We start from the raw sequence: 23,407 nt of genomic DNA on the forward strand, positions 1-23,407 counted from the left end.
GTGGCTTGTCACAGCAGAAGCCACCTCCTGCAGATTTGGAGGGGTTTGGCACGGTGGCACACGGGGAAAGCTGCACCCGGACAGCCCCCTGCAATTCATGCGTGCTGCTGCTGTCTTTCAGTGCCTTCTCCCTTTGTTTGTTCGGCACTTGGAAGGTGTAAAGTGCTCTGTAATGATAAGTATGATTGCTATTATCCTCCTGTTTACCCAGGATATACTGCCTGAGCCCCTTCTGCTGCTCAGTGAGAGATGGGGTAGCGGAGTGCGCTGTGACAGTCGCACTAGATTTTCATTACGGTGATGCAAACTGTAAATTATTTCCAACTTTACACAGCTGTCATCATGTCCTCCACTCCGCTTGATGGTGGTTTTTTTTTTTTGTCACATATCTGATTTCTGTCAGAGGATAATGTTATATTGTCTGAGAGATGACAGCTCGAGCACACTCAGCCAGCTATTATAATATGTCTCACTTTAGCCTGACTTTAGGCTCTGTCTTAGTCGCCTTTAGTTACCACCGCCTTATCTCCACTTCCTCCAAGACACGGTTAGTCTCAGCCAAGCTTAAAATAAATTCATGCTAGTGAGAGGAGCGCACTGATTTTTTGGCTATTGCCGGCAGGCCTGATGGCATGTGGAAAAACTGCTTTTTCAGGCAACAGCATATGAGAGGAGGAGGCATGGGGGGCCTGGCTGTGGAGGGGCTGGGTCTTCCCTCGCAGAGCCCCTGTGCAGCACAGTCACAGGGCTGTGGCACCACACGGGGATTTAGCACGGGGTGTGATATACAGTTTCCCTCAATGCGATGCAGTTTGCAGGGTGCTGGGTTGGACACACGGCAGGGTCAGGAAGCTCCCAAAGACCAGAGTCTCTGCCATGCCACTGTGCAGCCCAGTGCAGCATAACCCTCCTGGCATTAAGGGCAGAAGCAGCAAGGAGCCGAAGTCTCCCAAAACTCAGCTCAGAGCAGCGCTTCTCAAAGGGCTTCTCAATGAACCAATCTAAAACCACATAGAGAAAATAAATAAAACCACCTCAGGCTGGAGTGTACCCATTGCTGTAAGGTCACTCCTGCACTCCCTGGGCATTTCTTTTGGTCACCAGCTGCATGGACGAGGTAGTCTGCAAGAGAGCAGACCCCAGGCATACACAGAGGGGCTTCCATGAGCTTCTTCAGTTGCATGTAGCTTATCCTCACCTCTGACACTGGTGATCAGTGTTAAGAAAGCCTGGCCACGCCATGGCAAATGGCATGCAATTCACCAGTGGATGGAAGAAATAAATGGAAATGTATAAAGCTAGCGTTCACTAGGACACTCTCAGGGCCGTTTTTTAATAATCACATTGGGATTTTGTGTCTACAGTTTGCATTTATGTCAACAAACAAGCGAACCTGGGGCCATACCTCGACAGAAAAAAGGTGCAGCAGCTGCCAGAGCACTTTGGACCCGAGAGACCGTCAGCGGCCCTGCAGCAGGCTGTCCAGGCATGCATCGACTGCGCGCTCCAGCAGAAGGCCGTCTTCTCGCTCATCAAGCAGGGCTATGGAGGCGAGATGGTGTCAGGTAACACATTTTTGTTAGGGGTTTGTGGCCAACAGGGAAGTGCTTGAAATCTTCACCTGATCATATCGTCACAGGATGGTTAGAGTTGGAAGGAACCTTAAAGACCATCCAGTTCCAACCCCCCTGCCATGGGTAGGGACACCTCCCACCAGACCAGGTTGCTCAAAGCCAGCTTGGTTTTGAACACCTCCAGGGTTGGGGCATCCACAGCTTCTCTGGGCAACCTGTTCCAGTGCCTCACAACCCTCACAATAAATAATTTCTTCCTAACATCTAATCTAAATCTCCCCTCTTTCAGCTTAAAGCCGTTACACCTTGTCCTATCACTACACTCCTTGGCAAAGGGTCCCTCCCCATCTCTCCTGTAGGCCCCGTTCAGATACTGGAAGGCTGCTGTAAAGTCTCCCTGAAGCTGCCTCTTCTCCAGGCTGAACAACCCCAACTCTCTCAGCCTCTCTTCATAGGAGAGGTACTCCATCCCTCTGATCATCTTCGTGGCCCTCCTCTGGACTTGCTAATCCCCAATCCTAGGGGATCCTACCTGTCCTAGCTGTCCCCTTCACATCAGCAGGCTGGCAAACAGCTTTGAACATCACTTATGCCTTTGTACAATGAGCTGCTGCAGGAATTGCCTTGGTGTTGGATCAAAGTATATCGATTAAGGGCATTGCAGCAGGGATTCAGGGGAGGAACAGGGTTTGCTCCAGAGTCCTGCACTTACCACTCTTAGAAACAGTGCCGAGGCCAGCTCTGTCAGTGGAGTTTTTCATGCAGCCCTACAAGGATAAGCAGCCTGCTCCATGCTGCACGTTGCTGCCACACGCTGCTCTGAAGCTCTAAAGCTGCATGCTCTGCCTGCAGTTCATGAGCCAAACCTGCTCTCAGCTGTAGGAATTGCAGAAGTCCCGCGACAATTCCTCATACAGCAGGACTATGCAAATATATCAGAGAGAATCAGGGATCAGAGGGAATTTCTCAGGAGCTCCTCATCTTCCCACGGTGACACTTCTCGCTGTGTCCCCATGAGTCTCCCATGTCCCATGCTGAGCCCCCTGCCCTGGCTCTCAAGACCGAACATGAACTTTTCCTTTAAACACAGCAAGAGTTTTGTGTCACAACATGGTTTCGGCACACAGGGATGCAGTGGGAGTGAAACAAGGATGGGAGTATGGGAACAAAGCTCCCCAGTGAGCTGCTGCCGATGAGTCAGGCATGAACATGAAGCCAAAGACCGCAAGCCCAATCAGTTTTGCAGGGACCAAGCAGCTCAGCTGTGCCATTGGGACCCTCTTGTGTGGGAGCCCAGGCTCTGGCCTGAGGTACAGTGTATAAATCCTGCTTCCTCCCTTTCTCTTGTTCTCTCTAATGACAGGTGTGCCTTCCCTAAGGGACATCAGAAATACTCTAAGAATGATCCAGATTTATTCACAGAAACATGAGACTGAGGAAATTTAGTGCAAAGCTTAATTTTTGTCTGGTTCTGTGCTGCAAGTATGATTTTCATTACAAGCAGAAGAGTCACATCGTGCACCAAGCCTGCCAAACCCCTTGGTCTCAGTTCCTCTAAGCTGGCCTGGCTTCAGGTGCCTGAGGCACCTGGTCAACCTGGCCCCCAACTTGATGCCTTTTCTAGTCATCATGGAGGGGTTAATGGCCTCCTAGTCTTGGTGTGGCTCTGGGATTGCAGCTCACTCCCAGCCCAGCAGCAGTGCAGACAGATGTTTGTCAAGGGGTTTCCAGTCTTTCCATGGCTTGGCTCACCGATGCTCAACCAGCTGTGGAGCATGATCTCTTACAGCAGATCAGGCCAGCAGGATATCTCTGAAGTTATCCCAAAGATTATAAGCCTAAAATTGCAATTTATACTCGTTAGTAGTGACTGGAGGCTGTAGGACTGGAAAAAAACCTTCCAGGTGGTGGAGTTCAGGCAGCCATATCATATATTCCTTCCTGCAAGCCTGTTGACACCTGAATGTCTTCTGCTACAATAGATCCTGATGGGTCTGTTGTGACCCCTCCACCTCTCTCATGCCTGGGACCTATGCCCTTTTTGATTCTTGGCTAAATATATTCCCTGACAGCTTCTCCCAGGAATTTTAATTGCTCTGCTCTCACCCTCGAGTTCAATCTAGAGATGTATGTCTAGGGACCAGTTCTCACCCTGCGAGGCTGAAATATAGTTTCTTTCAGGTCCTCTCTGCGTTGTGAGGAAGGTCACTGGATTAGTGAATGTAGTGCAAGTATCTTCCTTCAGCCTCACACAGCAGAAATGGTGATGGCTGCAGTGCCACAGGGAAACTTTCTGTTCCCGAACATTCCTGTGGTCTGCCTGTGCAACTTGTCAAGGCTGAATGCATGCCACTTGAGCCTGGATGACCAGAATGATGCCCATCAGTCCAGCTCAGGTTTAATCGGGACTTTATATAGTAGAATTGACACTCCCTTGTCTCTCCTGGAAATGCCTTGTTCAATACCTCTTTGAAATATATCTGACTTTTTCATTGCTGTGTCACCTTGGTGGCTCATGGGCATCTGGTGAGCCTATCCCATCATTTCTCCTCCCATCAGATCATGTTGAGCCTCCTTAAAAAATTATGGATTGCCGTGTACTTTCTAGTATTTTTTTCCACCCATTTTTATTATTGCAGAGCTCAAAATCAGCCAATCCTTTCTGTCCAATCTCCCAGTTCTCTTCTTCATTGATAGTGCCTTCTAACTTACACTGTCAATAAAATCTGTTTGTGTCAGCACAAACCACTGCTGATTCCTCTCCAGTGCTTGGGGTCTCCTGCCAGCAGAGCCTGTTATCATCTCCTGACCCACCTTTCATATGCAATCATTTCCAGCTTAATGGAAGATTTCTCATACTTTACTAATTTCTGGATAGACCACAACTGCCAACCTTCTGTTGCCTATAAATGCAATGAAATCAGTAAATAAAGATCCATGGTGAAGTTGGTAACCCTCTCTTCAGTACATTCCTAGTACCTTTTATCCATTCACAACCATGTCTTTCATTCTTCTCTCCCCATTATCTTTTAAAACCTTGGGTATTGCTGAAGTCAGCCTAATAGCCCATCACTGGCAGATCACTTTCTTTCCCCTTCCTTAGACCAGGGTATCATAATTGCCTCCTTCCAATCATACAGTAGTTTTCAGTTGGATGCATAAATTACAAATCCTTGCACTGCTGGCCATGCTAGTCGGCATCTTTCAGTGCTCCAGGGAGAAGGTGATCTGGGTCACACAAACCCAGCTCCTCAAGCTCCTCCAGTTTGTTTTGCACTTCAGGTGGGGAAATTATGCAAAATATTTTAAAACATACAAAAAAATACTTGTGTGAAGTCTTTTTCCCTGCTCTTATTCTTCCTCCTGCCATGCATCCCCAGGTATTGAATTGCTCTTGCTTGCTTTCCAGTTACAGCTTCTTTTGAGGGGAAGCAGCATCTCCTGAGCCTGCTGGTAGTGAACAGCATCGGGTACGTCCTGCGCTTCCTGAAGAAACTCTGTCGCAGCCTCCTGTGTGACAATCTCTTCAGCAACCAGCCTTTCCAGCAGTACAACGCTGTGTCAGAAAGCCCAGAGGTATATGAAAACAGACAGATGGAGGCAGGTAGGCTGCTTGATTGGTTTGGGTTCCAGATTTATTAGGGTTGAAGAAATAACTGTCTTTTTTTGGTCCTGTACTGTATATGCTAGAGAACTGCAGGTCCCCATGGGACCTTTCCAAAGGCAGGGAGAGGGCTGATTTGCATTGTTTTTTCCAGCGGCTATAGAGGAGGTTTTCAGGTGAAAACCAATGTGTTGAGGAGCCACAGCAGTGATGGGCATAGTTTTTTGTTATTTTCTATCTCTGTTCCTTTTATCTCTTTTCCTAAGGAAACAAAGCTTGTGCAATCCTATTGTCCCTGTTTCTATCAATTTTTTTCTATAACTTTCAGTCTCCTCAGCCATACTTGGACTTGGGGTAGAAGCATCAAAGGGATTAAGTTCCTCCAAGTTTCAGGCAGGAGGGAAGGTAGTGGGGAAATTGCTCCCTTCATCCAACTCAACCACCATATTAGGCACTGAAGGGTCCCCACCAACTACCAAGACTCCTCTGCTTGCAGACCTGCCACAGAGTGGTCTTGGGGACCCCGACAAGGTCTTGCCTGTCCCTGTTCCCCAGGCCCCTCTGTTCCTGCACTGCCTTGGCTCATTGGCTGCAGCAAGAGGTGGGAGGCTGGGTGACAGCACGAACCCCAGCCCAGGATTTGGGGTCATCTTGGCATGAATAGGAAATCACCACTTTCACTGGTATGCTCTGACCTGGCACTGCCCCAGCACTTCATTACCCATCTGCTTCACCTCTTCATGCTGCTCGTTTTAATGACCACCTGCAAAGCAGAATGGGCTGCCTTAACCCCAGGGGACCTCTTAACAGGTGAGGGGAGAGAGCCACTTGCAGCAAAGCAGTTTTGGGTCAGTGCTGCTAACAAAAGTCCAAGGAAATATTATTAGCTGTAGCGCACTCAGCCTCTGGATCCCAATTTGTCATCTCCACCTCTGAGTATAAACCTAAATGAGAGTTGTGATTGCAAAAGGGATTGCTTTGCTGCTTGCAGGTGTGTTTCTGCTGGTTTAAAATACCTACGGCCACCAGTAAGCTCCCTGCCTTAGTGCTTGACTGTGTGGGGCAAAGTCTGGAGGGGCTGTGGTGTGGGGCAGATGCACGCAAGGACGATGGTGGTCCAGAGAGGCACCAGGCTCCCAGGTGGGCAGCTTGCCTGGGCTTCCTTCTCGCCCACACCCCAGTGTGATGGGAAGGGGTGTGGGACCCGTGCAGTCCCCGTGGAGCTGTGACATGTTTGCAGACCCCATCTGCAATCAGTGGCTGGAAACTTCCCTGGGGCCCTGCTATGGACATCGTAAAAGTTAGTTTAGAAAAAAAGAAAGATGTGATGTTATGGTCCTGAACCTCCACTTCACTTGCAGGCTTCCTCCTGATTTAAATTATTTTTCCTCCTCTTTTATCAGCAACACTGTGGGTGTTTGGGGAGCACACTGTCTCTCATGCATTCAGTTTAATGGTAGCTACATGCTGGCAGCTGAGAGAAAGGTATTTTAGTGTCCACAATTGTGATCCACAAACCGCTTGTTTGCCAGGAAGACCCTAAGTGTGTGCTTGTCACACCAAAGCTGGGAGTGGGCTGAGCACACAGTACAAAAATTGCTTTTTTATGCAAAGAAATCCACCTGCCACTCTTACAGGGAGCAAAGGCAAGAACCCAGACTGAAAGGCAAGTTTTTTTTCCTCTGGACTAGGACATTTGCAGTAACCTGAATGTTTCTGAGAGGTCAAGGGATTTCTGTAGCACTTGACTGAGCGCAGCCCAGGAGGCTTGGCATTTGTGTTTGCATTTGCATTTTAATTTGCATGTACATTTGCATTTACTTTTGCATGGCAAGGCTGTATGTGATGGAAGGCAACTCCACAACAGCAGTTTTTGCAGTGGCTGTTACGCTCTGAGCATCTCCCTCCCTACAAAATTTCAATGCAGATGCCCCTGACAACATTCCCACCAGCTCTGCCCAGGCACTGGGGAAGTGTTAAAACATTATTTTTGCCACAGACCAGGCAGGAGACATGGATGAAGGAAAGGTTTCCCTTCCCTGGTTCTCCCATGGCTGGGGGACAATTAATAGTCCCCCCCTGGAGGCAGCATGGGCTGGGCAGCCTGAGCTAGTAAGGGTGGGTGCTGGCTCTCCATCCCTCTGACTGGGAGTGGGATGGGGGAAGAGACAGAAGCTCTTGGGGCTTTTGTATCTCCAGCAGCAGCAGCACTGTGGTTCAGTGGGGAACGTGAGCTGTGGAATAGTTGAAGGCAGCGATTATACACGGAGTTAAAACTACCCCACCAGTCTCTAGCTTGCTTACCCCAGGATCTGATAGCCACTGGCATGCTGGGCAGAGCCACAATGTGGGTCAAGATGACCTGCAGAGATTTGGGTGCTCCTGTGGGGACATGGGAGAGGTGATCAAGGAGCCATCACAGTGAAGGGGGCTGTGATAAGCAGTGCCGTTTCCAGAGCAGACGAGTGCTCAGGTGGCTCTCTGAGCTGGCAGCCCCAAAAGGGGACTCTCCCTCCACCAGAGATTAGCAGAAATGTGGAGAGACAGGATTTGAGGACACTTTCAGCACTCTGCTGGCCACTGACCTGGTGTACTAAATTTTGTGAACCCCAGGTTGGTCTGCCAAAGGGGAAAAGCTGCCTCTTTCCCAGGACGACTCAAGCCCAGCTCAGGAGCTGTGTGTCCATGGCTGTGCGGCAGAGGAATCAGAATGAGCCACTGATATGTTTAATGCTGCATTGCCTAAATCTCCTTCCACTTCCCCGGGAGCCAGCATCTCTCTGCAGCAAGGTCAGCACAGGGGGGACCTCTGTGACACAGAGCAGAGACGGAGTTTCCCTGTGGTGGCCATAATAAGGAGAACAGTAGGAGCTCTTCTTGCAGGCAGGTCAGCCAGGGTGCCTGTGGGAATAGAGCTCGCATGGAAGGAGCAGGGCCATAATAAAGCACCACAGGAAGCCATGCAAAGCAGCCACATTTTTCTTTATTTCTGTTCTCCAGCTTGTAATCGAGATGTTCTTTCTTTTAAAATCATGTGCTTTCCAGCCCCTGTGTATTGACTTTGCTGCAGTTACTCTTGATTTACACTGGCAGAAGCGAGAGGAGAAGCCGGCGTCGTGTCCACTCATATTAATCCACTTACACCATACAGGACTCACCTTTTAACCTTGCTCCAAAGCGTGTGCCCCTAAGCCATTATTCACCTGTGCTCACAGCAAACTGCCAGATGCTAATGGCTGTGTACAGGCCAGGTGGGATTTGTTGATATATGCATATATCACTTACGATGATGTTTTACATGTCTAAGAAGCACGCACTCACCGGGCTGTACCCAGCACTGGCCTCTGCAATGAGCTTTGTTGGCCGTGCATTACCCTCCCTGCACCTGAGCCCCCACGCTCTGCCAAAGCCTCTCGCACCACACATGGGGTAAGGATCCCTCTCCAGCCCTCTCCCAACATCAGTGGCTTCATTGCCTTATCTTGGCACATCTGGGGACATACCCCATGGCTCCTTCTCATCTGTGAGGAGACTTTCTGGCTCATGAGAGCAATTTTTGGGGAGCAGCTGTGGGGTGACTCACAGGACTTCATCTGGCTTCAGGTCTGCTTTACAGCAAATAGTGAGATGTTTCCTGGCTCTGCAACATCTAGGTTCAAAGCACCACTGGAGCTGCACCCAAAAATTTTCCATGAGACTGATAGTGTAGTTTGAACCAAAATGATAGCGAGATTTGGGTGAACTCTGCAGAAAATGCTGTGAAGTGTGCCAGGGGCTACATGGATGGGAAGCCAACAGAGATCTTGTGAAGTGTCTCCATCCACACTCTCAGTGTTCACCTTTCATTAGTCCTCCCATGCTGAGCTAATGGAGACTTGGATGTGGGCATGGCAAAAGGACATTTCTGGAACACCTACATACTGTTGACATTCACCTGGGCAGTGTTAGACTGTTATTTTTCAGAGAAAAGCAAGTTTGCTATGAAAGTTCTTGCCAAACTGATGGTGGGCACAGAAAAGGAATTAGTTTCTTTTATTTGGGAAGCATCAAACTTGATAAGCGTCTTCTTCTTTCCCCTTCCAGTCAATTCTTTCCTTGCTTTTTCTGTCCTGAACCTTGGGTTTTGGTTATTTTGTGCTGTTAGACAATGGTTGTGCTCCATGCAGATCATGGCTGCATGTAGCTGCAGCAAATCTCTCTTTGTGCGAGGACTCCTGTGGCCACCCTATACCCTTGTCCTTATCAGGGGGGATGGCAGCAAGGGCTGTGATAAGGTCCCCAGCCTTGCTCCTCTCCCCGTGGCCAAGTCAACTTTGTATGAGTAGATACCATATGGTGTCTCATACCACTGCCCATAGAACAGCACTTCTTGTGGCAGTGGTGAAGGCCAGGCCCAATATGAAGCAGATGCACAGCAGGAGGTAGAGGTACCCTATGGCACATCAGGGCCTCTATATGTAGGAAGGTGGGCTCTTCCAAGCTGTAGCAATGCACTATAGGAGTGTGACTAGAAGGCAAGACACTGGGCTGGGAGGTGGATTTTGTCAGAGACTTTCCCATTGATTGTGTGGGCAAGGCACCCTTCCCTGCTGTGCCTTTATTTGAGCATCTGTCCAAGGAGGGCAATAATTCTTGCCACCATGTGCAAAGCTCTTCTAAAACAGCTAAGGAAAAAAGAGTAACATGATAGAAAACCACATATTATTACAATCAATATTTTCTGTTCCAAGCACCAAATAAACAGCAGCTCAGAAATTTCAAGCCCTGAGAGGGCAAGAAAAATGTTGTCTTTCCTTTTTCTAGTACCGTGGCTTGTTTAATCTTGTCTTGTTGCCTGCTATGAGGAACAGTGCTCCTGGCTTCTCAGTGCACTCAGAATAAATGGCTTTTATGGCTGTCAATAGCTTCGGCTCTCTTCAGCATTTAATTACCTGCAAAGGCCATTTATTGCCTCATATATTCCTCTACTATGAACATTATCCTTTAAACAATAAATAAAATATTAAGGTCACTCTTAAAGAGGGAGCAGAGGAACTGCACAAGCCATCCAACCACAGCAAAGTCTAATATAAAAAGCTTGCCTGGTCTTTGGGGCATTTGAATTGATGCCAGAGCCTGTAGTAGAGCAAAGAAAGGGTGGGATGGCTGCTGGCATTCTTTCCATCCTTCCTTTCTGCCTTCTTTCCTTCCTTCCCTCCTAGTCTGTGCATCCATCAGCAGGCAGGCACCTCCTCCCTCTCCAGACCTGACACAGGCCAGGGCAGGACATCCCACCGAGGAACCCCCTGCTGAGGTTCTGCCTGCAGCTGGAGCACCATCCAGCTGGAGCACCATCCCCAGGACTGGCTTCCTGAAACGAAGTATGCAGGCTGGTAACTCTGTGGCACAGCAGAAAGAGAGGAAGTTGCAGCTGGAGCTGCATGTTGTCACTCAGAAACCTGGGGAGGGACAGGAACAGTTTAGGATGGTACAAGAGATAGGAAGTAAAAGCAGGAGGGTGAAAGAAAAGAGACAGTCGGGCGATGCTCCCATGGAGAAGTTTCGCGAGAGTGGTAGTAGAAGCTTCAGTATTTAGGCCCTTTAAACCCAGACCGGAAGAAACTGATGAAATGTACACTAATGGGTAAATCCTGGCAGGAAGAAAAGTAAGAGATGGATGGGAGAGATGAAGTTCACTTGCGATATAATTTGCTTGCACTCTGTAGAATTGGCAGAATTGGATAAGTTGAGTCTTCTGACCCTTATACTGGGTGATTACTGTTTGCTAACCCCCAAATGAAGAAAGAATCCCTTTCTGTTCCTTTAAGTTTATGAAATTTTTTCTCCTTGTGGATGCGAAGCAATGAAGCTATAAGTAGACACCCCTCCAGCAGACAGCCCAAGGGAAATTCTCCTTCGCCTTCTGCCAGGCTGTTTTACCTCCACAGTCTTGAGGGGGTGCAAGAAAACCCATCCCTTTTGAAAAGCTACCCCTCAGGGTGGTAGGCGTTCTGCTCCCAGCAGTGGAAGAGGAGAAACCCAAAGGGCCTTCTGTCCTTCAGCCAAAGATGTGCTCAGGGCCATGGCACAGGCACTGGCACTGCTGGAGATTGCCTGGGCTGCAGCCATGGAGATTAGAAGAGAGAGCTAGGCTATGAAACCGAGTTTAAAGAAGGGAAAAAAGATGCTCTTATTTTTTTTTTTTCCATATCAAAGGGTATGCATAAGGAAAGTAGATGAAATGGTGGGCGTAAATGCATGAAGCATGATGGATGAGATCATATCCACTACAGAAGAAAATACCCCTGGGTATAAACATTTTATTCAAGCTTTACATGCGCAGTCATGTGGAGGAAGCACGGACACTCTTTTAGAGCCTTGGTCAGGTAAATCATGCGATTGTAACTTTGTTTTAGCTTCAGTTTTGGCTTTAACTTTGTTTTAGTTGGTTAAGACTTTTCCATAGAGCTACATGATTCCTTTAGGAGATGTCTGAAATTAGGAGTCTGGGCTTTGATTTTAAACAGCTTGAATTAAAGTTGAAAGAGGAATTTCCATTCCTAAACTTTTTAAATATTGATACAAACACCCGTGATCCAATATACCCATACTTCAGGTAGTCAGATCAGCAGGCCACGGGCCACAACTGCTGATAAAAAATCTACCCCCCCATCCAAGTGCTACATGCATAAGCCAGCATGACCCACCAGATTTTTCATAGATGCGAGGGGGGAAAAGGATGATCCTCAGGATCCTTACCTTGTGCCACTTCAAGCCACATTAGATAACATCACTTGGGAACCACATGGGATGCATCAGTGTAGGCTTTGATAGCCCATGAAAGCCATGGGCAATTAGATGTGTAGCTCCTTGCTGCTGGGTTGCTGTCACAGCCAGGGTAATAGAAAGGCTGGCTAAGGCAGTGGAGGGTGGATAGGAGAGCTAGCCAAGCCACCACTTACCAAGCAGAAGACTGAACAAGAAATGTTTTGGAAGAAAGATGAACCTTTGCTCATGTTTTGTGAACGTGAACAAGAGGGCCCTGGCTTCTGGGACTATCTATGTGATGCCTGTGGCAGGGCCTGGGCTTGCACCTCTGTGGGAGGATGCAGAGACAGCTGAAAGGGGGGAAAAGGGAGTCTTGTCTTTGAGCTATTTCCATTTAACAGGTTTCAAAGCAGATTCAGAATTTTTTTCAGGGGACGTTATTGATTTTTGCGTGGATGTTCTTCAGTTTTTCAGCTCAGTTTTTCTCCTCCCCCATGTTGCTCTCTATTTTAGCCTTTTAGATTAAAAGATTAAAAGGCTCTTCCTCCCTTATCTCTCTTTATCCACCTTGTGTTTCTCTCTATCTTTTTCCAGTTCACTACAAAAGAAGTGGAAACCCACACACAATGGCATTTCTAGCTCCATAGAAATAGAACACCCATTATTTTTCTGGAAAAGTTTTGGCCCCTGTTTAACCAACAGTGCTCCCCAGCTCCTTAGGATTTATTTGTTTGTGGTAATTATACAGAGTACATCAGAGTGCCTTTCAGATAGCAGTAATACACAGCATCTGCCTGAAGATCATTCGTCTGTTGGCAAAATGAGTGCAGAGCAGGAGATTAAAGCAATTAAGAGAGTAACGGAAGCAAACTGTTGGCGGTGATATGCAGTTTGGTTTGCTAGACTTCAGCAGAAAGCCAAAATTAAGGAAATGTAGTGAGGCTGGGGGTGAGTCCTGGGATGGGGTCCCAGAGCAAGCCCAGCTTCCCTTCACTGGTGTGAAACTGGCTCTGTGGAATCATGGGGAGAGGTGGGGATAAAATTATCCTGAGAAAGGGTAATTGGTGATTTCTTGGCTGTTGGGACTGAGATTGGCCAGGGACATGAGAAGCAGCAGCAGAGAAGGCAGGAAAAGACAGGATTTGTGAAGGGGAACTAATGCTCTAGGGCCCAGCTATGTTGTGTTTATATGGCAGAAGAATCCACACAAGAAATATCAGAAAGTATATATAAATCTGAGCTGCAGCACTGGGCAGGGAGAAATGAAGCAAGGACTTTATAAAAGGTCTTATACCTACATAAAAATACATGCACAGGCTTATGCTTTGTATGGGCTCTACCTAATTTCTGGAGGATATTACTAGTTATTAATGGGCAAACACGGCTTATTTTGCAGTTACTGCACTTTGCTCTAGACATCTCACTCCTTGTGTCTCAAAATATTTGTTTTTCACACAAAAAATTGCTGTTAAATATTTTAAGCCAGTAGTAAACCAACATAATTCAGGGAGATTCATCATGGTGGTAACAGAACAGAAATGCACAGAAACAGAAGTACTTCAGCTGCAGAGAATCCCAGTATATAATACCTTGGAATTTTCAGGTAAAACAGTCATTTTCATCTAGTCTATTTTATATACAGCTCTTTGTGACTTTTATCAATGCTGATTTATAAGCATGCAGAGTACCTTATAAACTACCTGGATAGAAAAGCCCCTCTAGGTACTGCTAGAAGCTGGAGACAGAAAAGATCGATCGCAGCCTCTCCCATCTCCCTCTGCCAGTGCGGAACTATTGCTGTGCTAAGGCACAAAACTATACAACCCTGATAAATCTCCTTTTCATGATGTACACTTTGGTGTAACATAAAGGCAAGGGAGAAGGGAAGAGAATGGAGGAGCAGGTCTGAAATCAGGGAGAAAAGATCGAAGGAAGACTTTTTCTAAAGGCCGGATCCCTGTAATTGAAATCCCTTTGCTTTCATTCGAGGGTAAGCAGTGCCTGAACAATTTACCTGTGCTGTAAGACAGGATTAAAACCTCTTACTTGCAACACAAGATATTTACTCAATCATCCCCAAGCACTTAAAAAAAAATTCCTCGATGGGTAATTTATACACATGAGCACCTTTTATTATTAAATCTAATAAATTTGTCAGCAGCTAGCTTGTGAATTTACTCTACCTTTTTACTCACTTTGGACAATAAAACCGTGTTGATCTGTTCCCAGCCAGTTTCATTCCCTGGTTCTACTGCATTAAACACAATGTGGCTGTTGTCTGGACTGCAAACACTCAAGGGAAATTGTTTAAATAATGAAAAAAAAATTGCCTATGCTGAAGTCCTTGTAATCAGGACAACACTGGATTTTGGAAAATTCTCTAAAAAATGTAGATTCTTGATGTTAACTGACTGGCAGCTTCTCCTTGGGGGATTCGGTATTTCAGTTACCACAAAATATTTTTTAACAGCTAGGACAGAGCGAGATGATACATGGTGCAGTAAAGCCTCAGACTAACCCCTGGAGAATTCACTGCAGGTTTTATCTCCACAGTGTGGCCGTGATTTCAGTGTTCATAATATCTGCATTCACAGGTGGATGAGGCTTATTTACATTTTCCTATTCTGAGTGACTAGTACCCCTGCTTTTACTCCCCCGTGGATGCAGTTGTGTGTTCCTATAACCGCGCAGAAGTGAACCCGTAGACAGAAAACCGCAGGGGTGACAGCCCTGAACTGCTGTCAGCGGATGCCCTGGGCTGCCTGCTCACTCGCTGCCTCTCTGCAGCAGCCTCGGGGATGCTGTGGCTCCTCGGGGACACGTCTCCGTGCCACTCTGCCTTGGCGAGCGGCTCGTCTCCGCTGCCACGAAGCAGATGTCTCTCCCCGTAACGCTTTCCTCGTCCAGCCAAACCGTGGCAGCCACGGGCTGGTGTGGGAAAGGTCCGGTTCCTTGCCCATCCGTGCGGGGTGCAGATGCACGCACCAGAGAGCGGTGCTGGCACGGTGTAGAAACGCCTGCTAAGGGGTGTCATCATATTTTCATTGTGCTGCATGTCTGGACGGGCGCTGGGACTCAAAAGGAATGGGCTGGTGCTGTAATCCCAGAGTAAATCACAGCAGGCAGAGCTGGAAAGTCTTAATCCATCATAGGAAGCTCTTATCTTCAGATAGATGCATGCAGGCTCAAGCTACAAGGGAGATAAGGTGCATGGTCCATTTCTGACTGGACAGAAATGTATGAGACTGTTTGGCAGACACAGAAAAAGTTATTTTTTAATCTTTTAAGAGCTAATGTTAAAAGAGAAGATAGCAGTTCAGAACCAAGGCATATCTTTTGCACTCTTAAATAATGTTTAGATCTCTCTGCCCTCTCCCCTCCAGCTTACACTAGATTGTACTGATGCTTAAACTCACCTAAGTATTTCCTTCTGCATTGCTGCATCTGCTTTTTGTGTTTCCCCACTTTTATTTGCTGAGATGCAGGGTTTCTAACCTCCACAGCTGCTTCAAACTGTCCCCTCTTACTCCCTGCCACCGCCTCCCAGACAGGGCAAATGCCATCCTTGTGTGGGGAGCTGGAGCCAAGCTCAGGAACTATGAAATACGGGTGAAGATAAAACCCTACAAGGAGAGTCTCGATAGGATTTTGACACTGTGGCTGGCTCCTCTCAAAACCACTGGGAGATGAGAAAAGGTTGGCCTTGGCTGGGGGAGAGGAGAAGTCTGAGGAAGCTATGATATCATGCCACTTAAAATATGGAGTTCGCATCTGGTCAACCCATTATAGAAAATATATGGTAGCACTTAAAAAGGTACAGGGAAGGATCAGAGGGCAAAGCCCATCACTAAACGATACGAGGAATAGGAGACAACACAAAAAAAGAAGGGGGTGGGGGCAGAGAAAAGAAAGGAAGAAATCTATATTGACTGTGAGGAAAAGAAGTTAATGGGGAATTTAATTAGAGCAAATACATATCATCGAGCATTGCAGGTGGTGGAATGAAAGGTTATGAAATGATGTGAAAGTATTGGCCTAGAAGGAAGGGCAGTTGTCCCAGAAAGCTACCAGTGTGTAAAAGAGGACCTCCTTGTTTTGGGGATCAGTGTCCATCCGTGCTCCACGCAATTTCATAGAGCATGTCTCTGGAGTGCAGAAAGAGCTTCTAACTGTAGGAGAGATTTCAGCAGAATAAAACTTTGTTTGAGTTTTTTAATTATAAAGAATAAGTGAGAGATTAGATCTGCTCAGGAAAATGTCAGCTAAGGATCACATTCCCTGGGTTTACACTCTTCTTCATTTCCTGCTTGAAACTGATTTTCATTTGCTTCCCTAATGCACAATGGGAAGCATAATTTTTTTGTCTTTCTGGAGAGTCTCTATTCCCAGATACTACCAAAGGTCCACTGTGTGTGTTGTGTATTCACACATGCAGTATAGATCCATGTGGCACGCTGTAGTGGCATACAGATGCTGCCGAGGCAAAGGACTTCACGTGTTACACAGATGAGAGACAAAACAAGTATTTTTCTTCATCTTCATGGAGAACTGGTGTCCAGAGATGATGGATAACCTGACCAAGGTCACTCCAGAGAGCTGGCATGTGAGCTTCAGGTTCTCGTGCTGTTTTAACTCTCAGCTGACCCGTCTTCAGAGGTTTGGCTAGGAACCATACAGGCTGCTACTTTAAAGATGCTCAGCTAAAGAAACGTGCATTTTTAAATTTGAAAAGCAGTTGGGTTTTTTTCTCTCCTCCTTTGCTGCATTTTTAAGGTGTGCTGGGTGTAACAGCCTTGGGCTTTTCAGTCCATTTGCCTGTGGACCATTCATGGAAAGGAAAACTATGCCAAAATGGCTTGAGCATCTCAGGGTGGTGAGTAGTTGTACTGGAGACTGCTGTGCTCAAAGCAGCTTTCTCATAAATCCTGCTTTAAAACATTGTCTACTAATTTCTTGCTAGTGTGTGCCCTTCTGCTGACTACCTAGAAAATAAAATACAGAAGTGTGACAGAACAGAGAAGGGCTAAGCTACAGATTTATGAAACTGTTGCATTTTAAACCTCTACTGAGGTTATTGAGAGTTATGTTTTATTCTATTGTCTTAGAAAACATGTTTTCCCCTAATTGGCCAAAGTGGGACTAGTAGCTGTGCAAACCATACACTTTACAAGGCCTTCTGGGAGCTTACAAAATGCAGGTATTTTCATACGTATCATCGGTGCAGCCCCAACTCATGGGGCTTCTCTGTGGTACAAACTAACAAGGGGCTGGAGAACTATGAACACAAAGAGCTCCCACAGTCTTTTGTAGTTTTTGGACAGTGGAGCCTGACTTTTCACAGAGCTCCTTCCACTGGGGCATGTTTCAAACAGTAATGAATGGAGGGTCCTGCTTGGTCTGTAGCAATAGGGATCATTACTCCCATTTTGGAACCCAAGGCAGAGACCTGTGGGATAACATGATCTAGACCAAGAAAAAGTCTTATCAGGGTCAAGAGCAGAACTGACGGCGTGTGCCTCCTCATCACAGTCTCATACACAACCCATGGGTGTCCTTCCATGGGGAGATTTCACCCGCACATGCCTTACTTCATGCAGACTACTGAGAGAGTCTGACATCAGTCAAAAAATCCCCAGTGTCTGCTCACAAATTTTGGAGTCATTTATATCCATAGTAATAAAAGCTGTATGCCGTTTATTTAGCAGGGTTCTTTTAATGTGCTGTTTGTTGTTTTGATAGTCTGTGTCTTCTTCATATTGTAATCATATTAAAAGAACATTCTTTTCCTGGAATAAAGAGGTAATGATTCACAAGAGGCATAATTATTCCATGCAGTGCAGGCAGGATGCTGCAGAAAGAGCTGTCTTCTTTATGCGTAAGAGGCTTTTATTGCAAGTGTTCTACACAGTAATTAAATTCCTTTGAATGGGGAGGCTTGATTGGATTTTCATTGGTTTATTGGGAGGAGTCTGAAAAGCAAGGTATTTAGCTCAATTGCTATACAATTTTGGCATCTGTTGGAGGTTAGGGAGAAAGGTTCAGAGTGTCTGATTCCCATTTCGCTTATGTTAGTGTTACATTAGTTGAACTCCGTTGAATTCAATTGAATTACACCCTATCTGTATTTGTGAGAGAATCAAGCTCAGAAATCCCTGGCAGGAAGCAGCAGGGTACCTGAATGCATGCTGTAAGGAACCAAATTATCTAAGGGAAAAAAGCCTTGCTAAAGGAAAGTTACTTGCAGTTGCAAAGGCAAGTGCCCAAAAGCAAGGAAACTTCACATTTACAGCTGTTCTTCAGATTTGATGTTTGCCTTATGGCGAGTCCAGCCTTGGCACAGAACAGGGCAAAGTCTTAAAAGATAGCAACAAGAAAATGAAAAGTCAGGCTATCATGTAACAAAAATCTGTGCTATGGCTTGACACACGAGCCAGGATGCTGGCATGGCACAACTCTTGAGTATTTGAGTTGTCAAACTAAATCATGTTTGTTTAACATCAACTACTGTATGCAGCTGCCAAGGTTTTTTGATTTGTTTTATTTTTTTTTATCAAAGGGAAACAGTGAAAATGCAGATTAAAAGGAAAACTCTATTATATACAGCCTCAACATTGAGGCCTGTTGGGAGGAGACCGGGGCTGGCCAGAGGAGGACAATGACACAGACACGGAGGTCTCAGTCCAGCGAAGCAAGAGGCACCTGGACCTTGTTCTGAGGGGAACGGGCAAAAAAAAGTCTGTGTATGGCAAAACCTGGGGCTAGACCTGCCTCATGCATTAGACCCCCAAGCAAAGGGGAATATAATTCTCTAAAATAGGTCTGCAAGTGCAAAATTTGGTTTATTGGGAAGAGTCTGAAAAGCAAGGTATTTAACTTCTACATGGTATGCAAAGTGCAACAGAGAGGAGAGGAATCAGAGAATGGTTTGCAGTGGTCTGTGGCACGCATGCCTGACCCTGAGCTGGGCCTGAGTGACTCACACATCTCTGCCTGGGATAAACCTTGGGCGTGCTTATCAGCCACCAAGCCTCTTCTCCTTGTGGGCCTGATGGATGTTCTGCAGCTGAGGATATTTGCCGATTAATTTTGTTAATTGCAGCCAAAACAATTTGGTTTATTACCCTCACTCCCTCCTACTGGCTGCTAGGCTTTACAAACCCAACAAACTGCCTGTCCTGTTGTCCTCCTCTGCCTTCCTCCATTCAACCTCCATGCTTTTGAAAGAAAGACAGAGCAAACAACAGCGGCACAATCCCCCAGTCTCGGTGGTATTTGGGGAGCACTGTGAGGCAAATGGGACCCACCAGTCAGTGGCCCAGGACGTTACAGAGAATATTGCCATAAACTGAGATGGATGAGACACATCAAGCCATAGTTTTCCTGCTGTGACTCTACTGACTTCCGAGTGGTTGTACTTCCCTTCATTATTTATTAATTCTCAGCAAGGATCCCTCCTGCAGCCAGCTGTCTGTACAGAAAGTTGGAAATGGAGTTAAAATTTTTGCCAAAAAAAAGGGAATTTTGGAAAAAGTGGTTTTTTTCAAGGGCTGAATTAAAAATTGGTTCTGTTTTACTGATGTTTCTTTTGTGTCTTGGCTTCCTGAGCAGAAACGGTCCTACCTGAGGACTACCTGGTTGATGCTGCAAACGTGGAACGGTACAGCGTGGATCCTGCTGATTCTGCCTTGGGTTGCATGGGCTCCGTGTATGCCATGCGGCAGAGTCCTGCAGATGGACGTCCTGCTGGAGGCTCCTCTTCCTCCTGTAGCCATCGTCCTGCCCAGATATCTTCAGGGGGGTCCTCGTCTACTGGCCTGTGGCATCAGACCTCCAGCCCAACAAGGAACGGGACCTATCTTGACGGAAACAGAAGTGGTAATATAACATCTTCCATTTAGCAATGTGTGTTGCTATGCTGGTGCCATGCTGGAGTCTTAACTCACTCCCAAATTCCCAGGAAGATTAGTGAGGTGGGTCTGGGTTGATATCCGTCCAGACCACTCAAGCTTCCATTTAGAAGGAGAAATAATAACCTATGTAAACACATAATCAATCTGTTCATCATTAAGTTAAAGGGTGAATGTTTTCTAATGCTGTTATTAATTATGTAAACATATGTATTATGTATAATCGTGTGGCAATCACAACTGTTATTATTGACTTACAGATATAAATATTAATATATAAGACATTCCTCCCAAAGATTGATACTGTCTGCAGGCAGGTACCTGTTATTTGTGTGACACCAGCTGTGTAGAAGATACGATGCAGAGCAAACCCAAATATTAGTGCCTGCCCCAAAGCATTTTAGCAAAAGGTTTTGCTTCCAAGCTGCGTGGCCCTTCCTGCCCCTTTAATCATGAACCAACCCAGATTTTGCCTGAACAAGACTGCCCAGCAAAACACATATTTTTAAAAATCATGCAGTTCACTGCTCGAGGCTCTTTTATCCTTCAGGAAGCAAAGCCACACAAAGTTTATCTGCAAATTCAAGGGATGCCATGGGAACCACTGCATTCAGCAACCCTTCTTCTCCCCTTTCTTTGTATTCTTGTCCAGTTACCCTGCTAGGATTTAGGTTTTCTGGGTCAGTCTCTCTGCCCATTATCTATGTTCCCTATTAGCTGTCATATTTTTTTCTCTAGAAATTACCTGGGTTCATCAAACGGGTTAGCTAATTCCCTGAACTTCTGTTAACTTTGTCTTTGTTTGCATTTTCCAAGTTCTTCATTAACAGGTCTTTATCAGTCATGATTCAAACAGTGTCTTCGCCCCTTACTAATTATTCAGACTTCATTTATGCATTTTTCATTTTGAAGATAGATCTAACAAAGGAGTTGAGTGTCTCAGCCATTTTTAAGTCATTAATTTCTTTCCCTTACTCATTTATTAATGGAATCTACTGTCACTCTAATATTATTTTTTAAAAAATCTTCATATATTTGCAGGAGACTTGCTGGTTCCCCTAGCCCCTTTGTCTACCATTGCACTGTCTTTCTGCCCTTGCATTTCCCTTGGAAACTGCAAACAATTCTGCATATTCTTGCTTGGTAGCCACTCCAGAGCTTCTTTCCAGTAACTGCAGATCTTCGCATAATTCCTTCATATCCCTTACCTCCCCAACATCTGTGTTTATTATTTCTGAACTTTCACTATTTAATATTTTAGAACATTATTCTTGCAAAATATGTATAATGGGTATTTATCCTTGTATTTATTTGTTTATCTAATTTTGCCTTCCTAAATGTTCAGTACCTGCTCAAAACCATCACTCACTTTGCCATTATTTTTGCACACTTGTTTCCCTGGCTTATCCCCATGTTACTCTATTATACAGAGCACAGATAAGCATTCAATTCTCATCATTATTTTTTCTTTACTGAAAGAGTCAACTTTACTCAAGGCAAAGTGGATAGTATAGAAATGCACTACTGCAAACAACTTGTAAAAGGTTGTCACTAAGAACTGGGGGCTTCGGTTATAAAGAAAAGGAAATGAAAAGCCCTTTCTTTCAGATCTTGTTCAGTGCCTCTCAGGCTGGCATAATCAGGTGCTGGGAGGACAAGAGGCTCACTGTGCACAGGATTCATTTTCCCCTCTCCCACTGCTTCCCTAGAGCCTCCTAGCAGAACTGGGACCCTTTCGTCAAGCTTTTTAGCTGGCAGTGGCGAGGAGCCAAGATTTAACAATGTTGCTACAGGCTTGCTTTGAAAATCTTTACCATTCTGCTTGGGATCAGTTGTTATCTCTTTGTAGCACATAGGGAGGGTCAGGGCAGTTCAGAGCAAAGGTCTGTCTAGCTGCGCATCCTGTCTCCAGCACAAGACAGCAGCACACTCCCAGGAAAGAGATAAGTGCAGAGATGGTGATGCTTCCCCACTACCCTCTCGTCCTTCAGACATTTTTGGCTTAAAGACTTCCTGAACCAGAAGTGGTGGATTCATATTTAGCAACCCTTCATAGATTTTTTTCTTTCTGGAACCCCCCGGTGGCTTATTGAATACTTGGTGCATTTTCAGCATCCACAAAATACTGTGTTAGAGTTCCAGTGCTTAAAAATGTGTCGTGTGGAGAAAAGCCATGGTATCAGGGATTTGAATCTACATTCAAGGGACTGAAGCTTAAAATCAGAGGTCCTTAATCTTGTTCAACTCCATTACTTTCCATCTTGTTTCTGACTGTGAACGTCACTGTTTCCCAGTCTCAGCCAATGTGTTGTGAAAACTCAGCACGGTCCTGAGGTGGGAAGCTAAGCTTCAGGAGACAGCTTCATCTCTCTTACGACTTCCCACAAAACTTGTAGTCTTGACAAAATGAAAGCCTAGAAGATGGCACGTCATTTTTTCAGAGCTGAACCAAGAGAAAAGTCATGGAATGGCCATGAAGTAAATAGGCTTTGCAGGTTCCTGTGTCACTCTAGCTTGAAATATATTAAAGCACTTTGAGGAGCAAAGAGAAAGAGATTGCTTTAGGACTAGGCACCCGTGACATTTGGGTGTCTTTGAAGGAGTTACAAGTGACTTTGAGCTGCTACATATGATACTTTGGGGTAACAGGACTCATCCCAAAACCGCTTAGTATTTTTTACATGACAAGCATTTGACATTTGTGAAGACTAGCTCCTCTGGGACCTCTGGGTCATCAGGCCAGCTCAACAGTAAAGGCTCCCTAAAGCTGGTAGTTATGCAGTGAACAACATGAAAATGGTTATTGATTTGTCAATATCACTTATTTACAATTATTAACAATTTATTAGTCCTGGTATCATCCATTGTAGATTAGAGTCTACCATAAAGGTACATGCAAACCCATATGGAGATTGACTTGCTGTCGAGGTCTCCATAAGGAGGAATAGCAAACCCCTGTACTCCACCACGTACAGCAGCGCAAATGGCTAGTGCATGTTTGTGCCACGACCATCCATCATATTTACTGTGATCCACTCAGCTGCCTTCTGGAGACTCCAGCAGTCCACAGCAGGACCTGTGTCCTCTGAGGCAGAGGAGAGCTTTTGCTCTCAGGCATGTTTTCAGTCGCTGTGATGGGCAACACAGACATCCACGAAGTCAAGGTGCCCACAGAATCATTATGATATCACTTCTAGCATTAAAGAAACTGTGCTGTTTTCAGTCACAGCCTGGTTTCATCTCCTACTCTGTTTGCGATAGCATCAGCTCTGTAATGCTGGAATTCCCACTACAGAGTTCTACAAAGCATTGCCTGCTCCTTCTTAAAATTAAAGACTGTATTCTCACAGCTATTATACATTCACCTACCATGCTGCTTCCACTTTTACTGCCAATCCCAGACTTTAAAAATGCACATTTTCCTGCAATTGACTTAGTGCACCACACTAGAGTTTGATTATTGTCTTTGCAGACTCTCTGTTGCAACGGTCTTTGGAATCTACGCTCTTACTACAATGCTTCTCTGTGTATTTTTCCTCTTTCTAGGGATAATTTATATGCTGCTGAATCATAAG

At 45.7% G+C, this 23,407-nt stretch overlaps 1 protein-coding gene across 1 annotated transcript in view; it reads left to right on the plus strand.

The window, feature by feature from the left end:
• SCML4 (sex comb on midleg-like 4 (Drosophila)) overlaps window positions 1-23,407 on the plus strand; it is a 41,949-nt gene that overhangs the window by 7,943 nt on the left and 10,599 nt on the right. The window contains exons 3-5 of the mRNA XM_014964508.1: window positions 1,365-1,565; window positions 4,984-5,178; window positions 19,534-19,800. Of these exons, the coding sequence (XP_014819994.1) occupies window positions 1,365-1,565; window positions 4,984-5,178; window positions 19,534-19,800 (663 nt within the window). The remainder of the gene's footprint in view (window positions 1-1,364; window positions 1,566-4,983; window positions 5,179-19,533; window positions 19,801-23,407) is intronic.

The sequence above is a fragment of the Calidris pugnax genome, unplaced genomic scaffold (assembly GCF_001431845.1).
Source record: "Calidris pugnax isolate Ruff unplaced genomic scaffold, ASM143184v1 scaffold219, whole genome shotgun sequence".
Classification (NCBI taxonomy): Eukaryota; Metazoa; Chordata; class Aves; order Charadriiformes; family Scolopacidae; genus Calidris; species Calidris pugnax.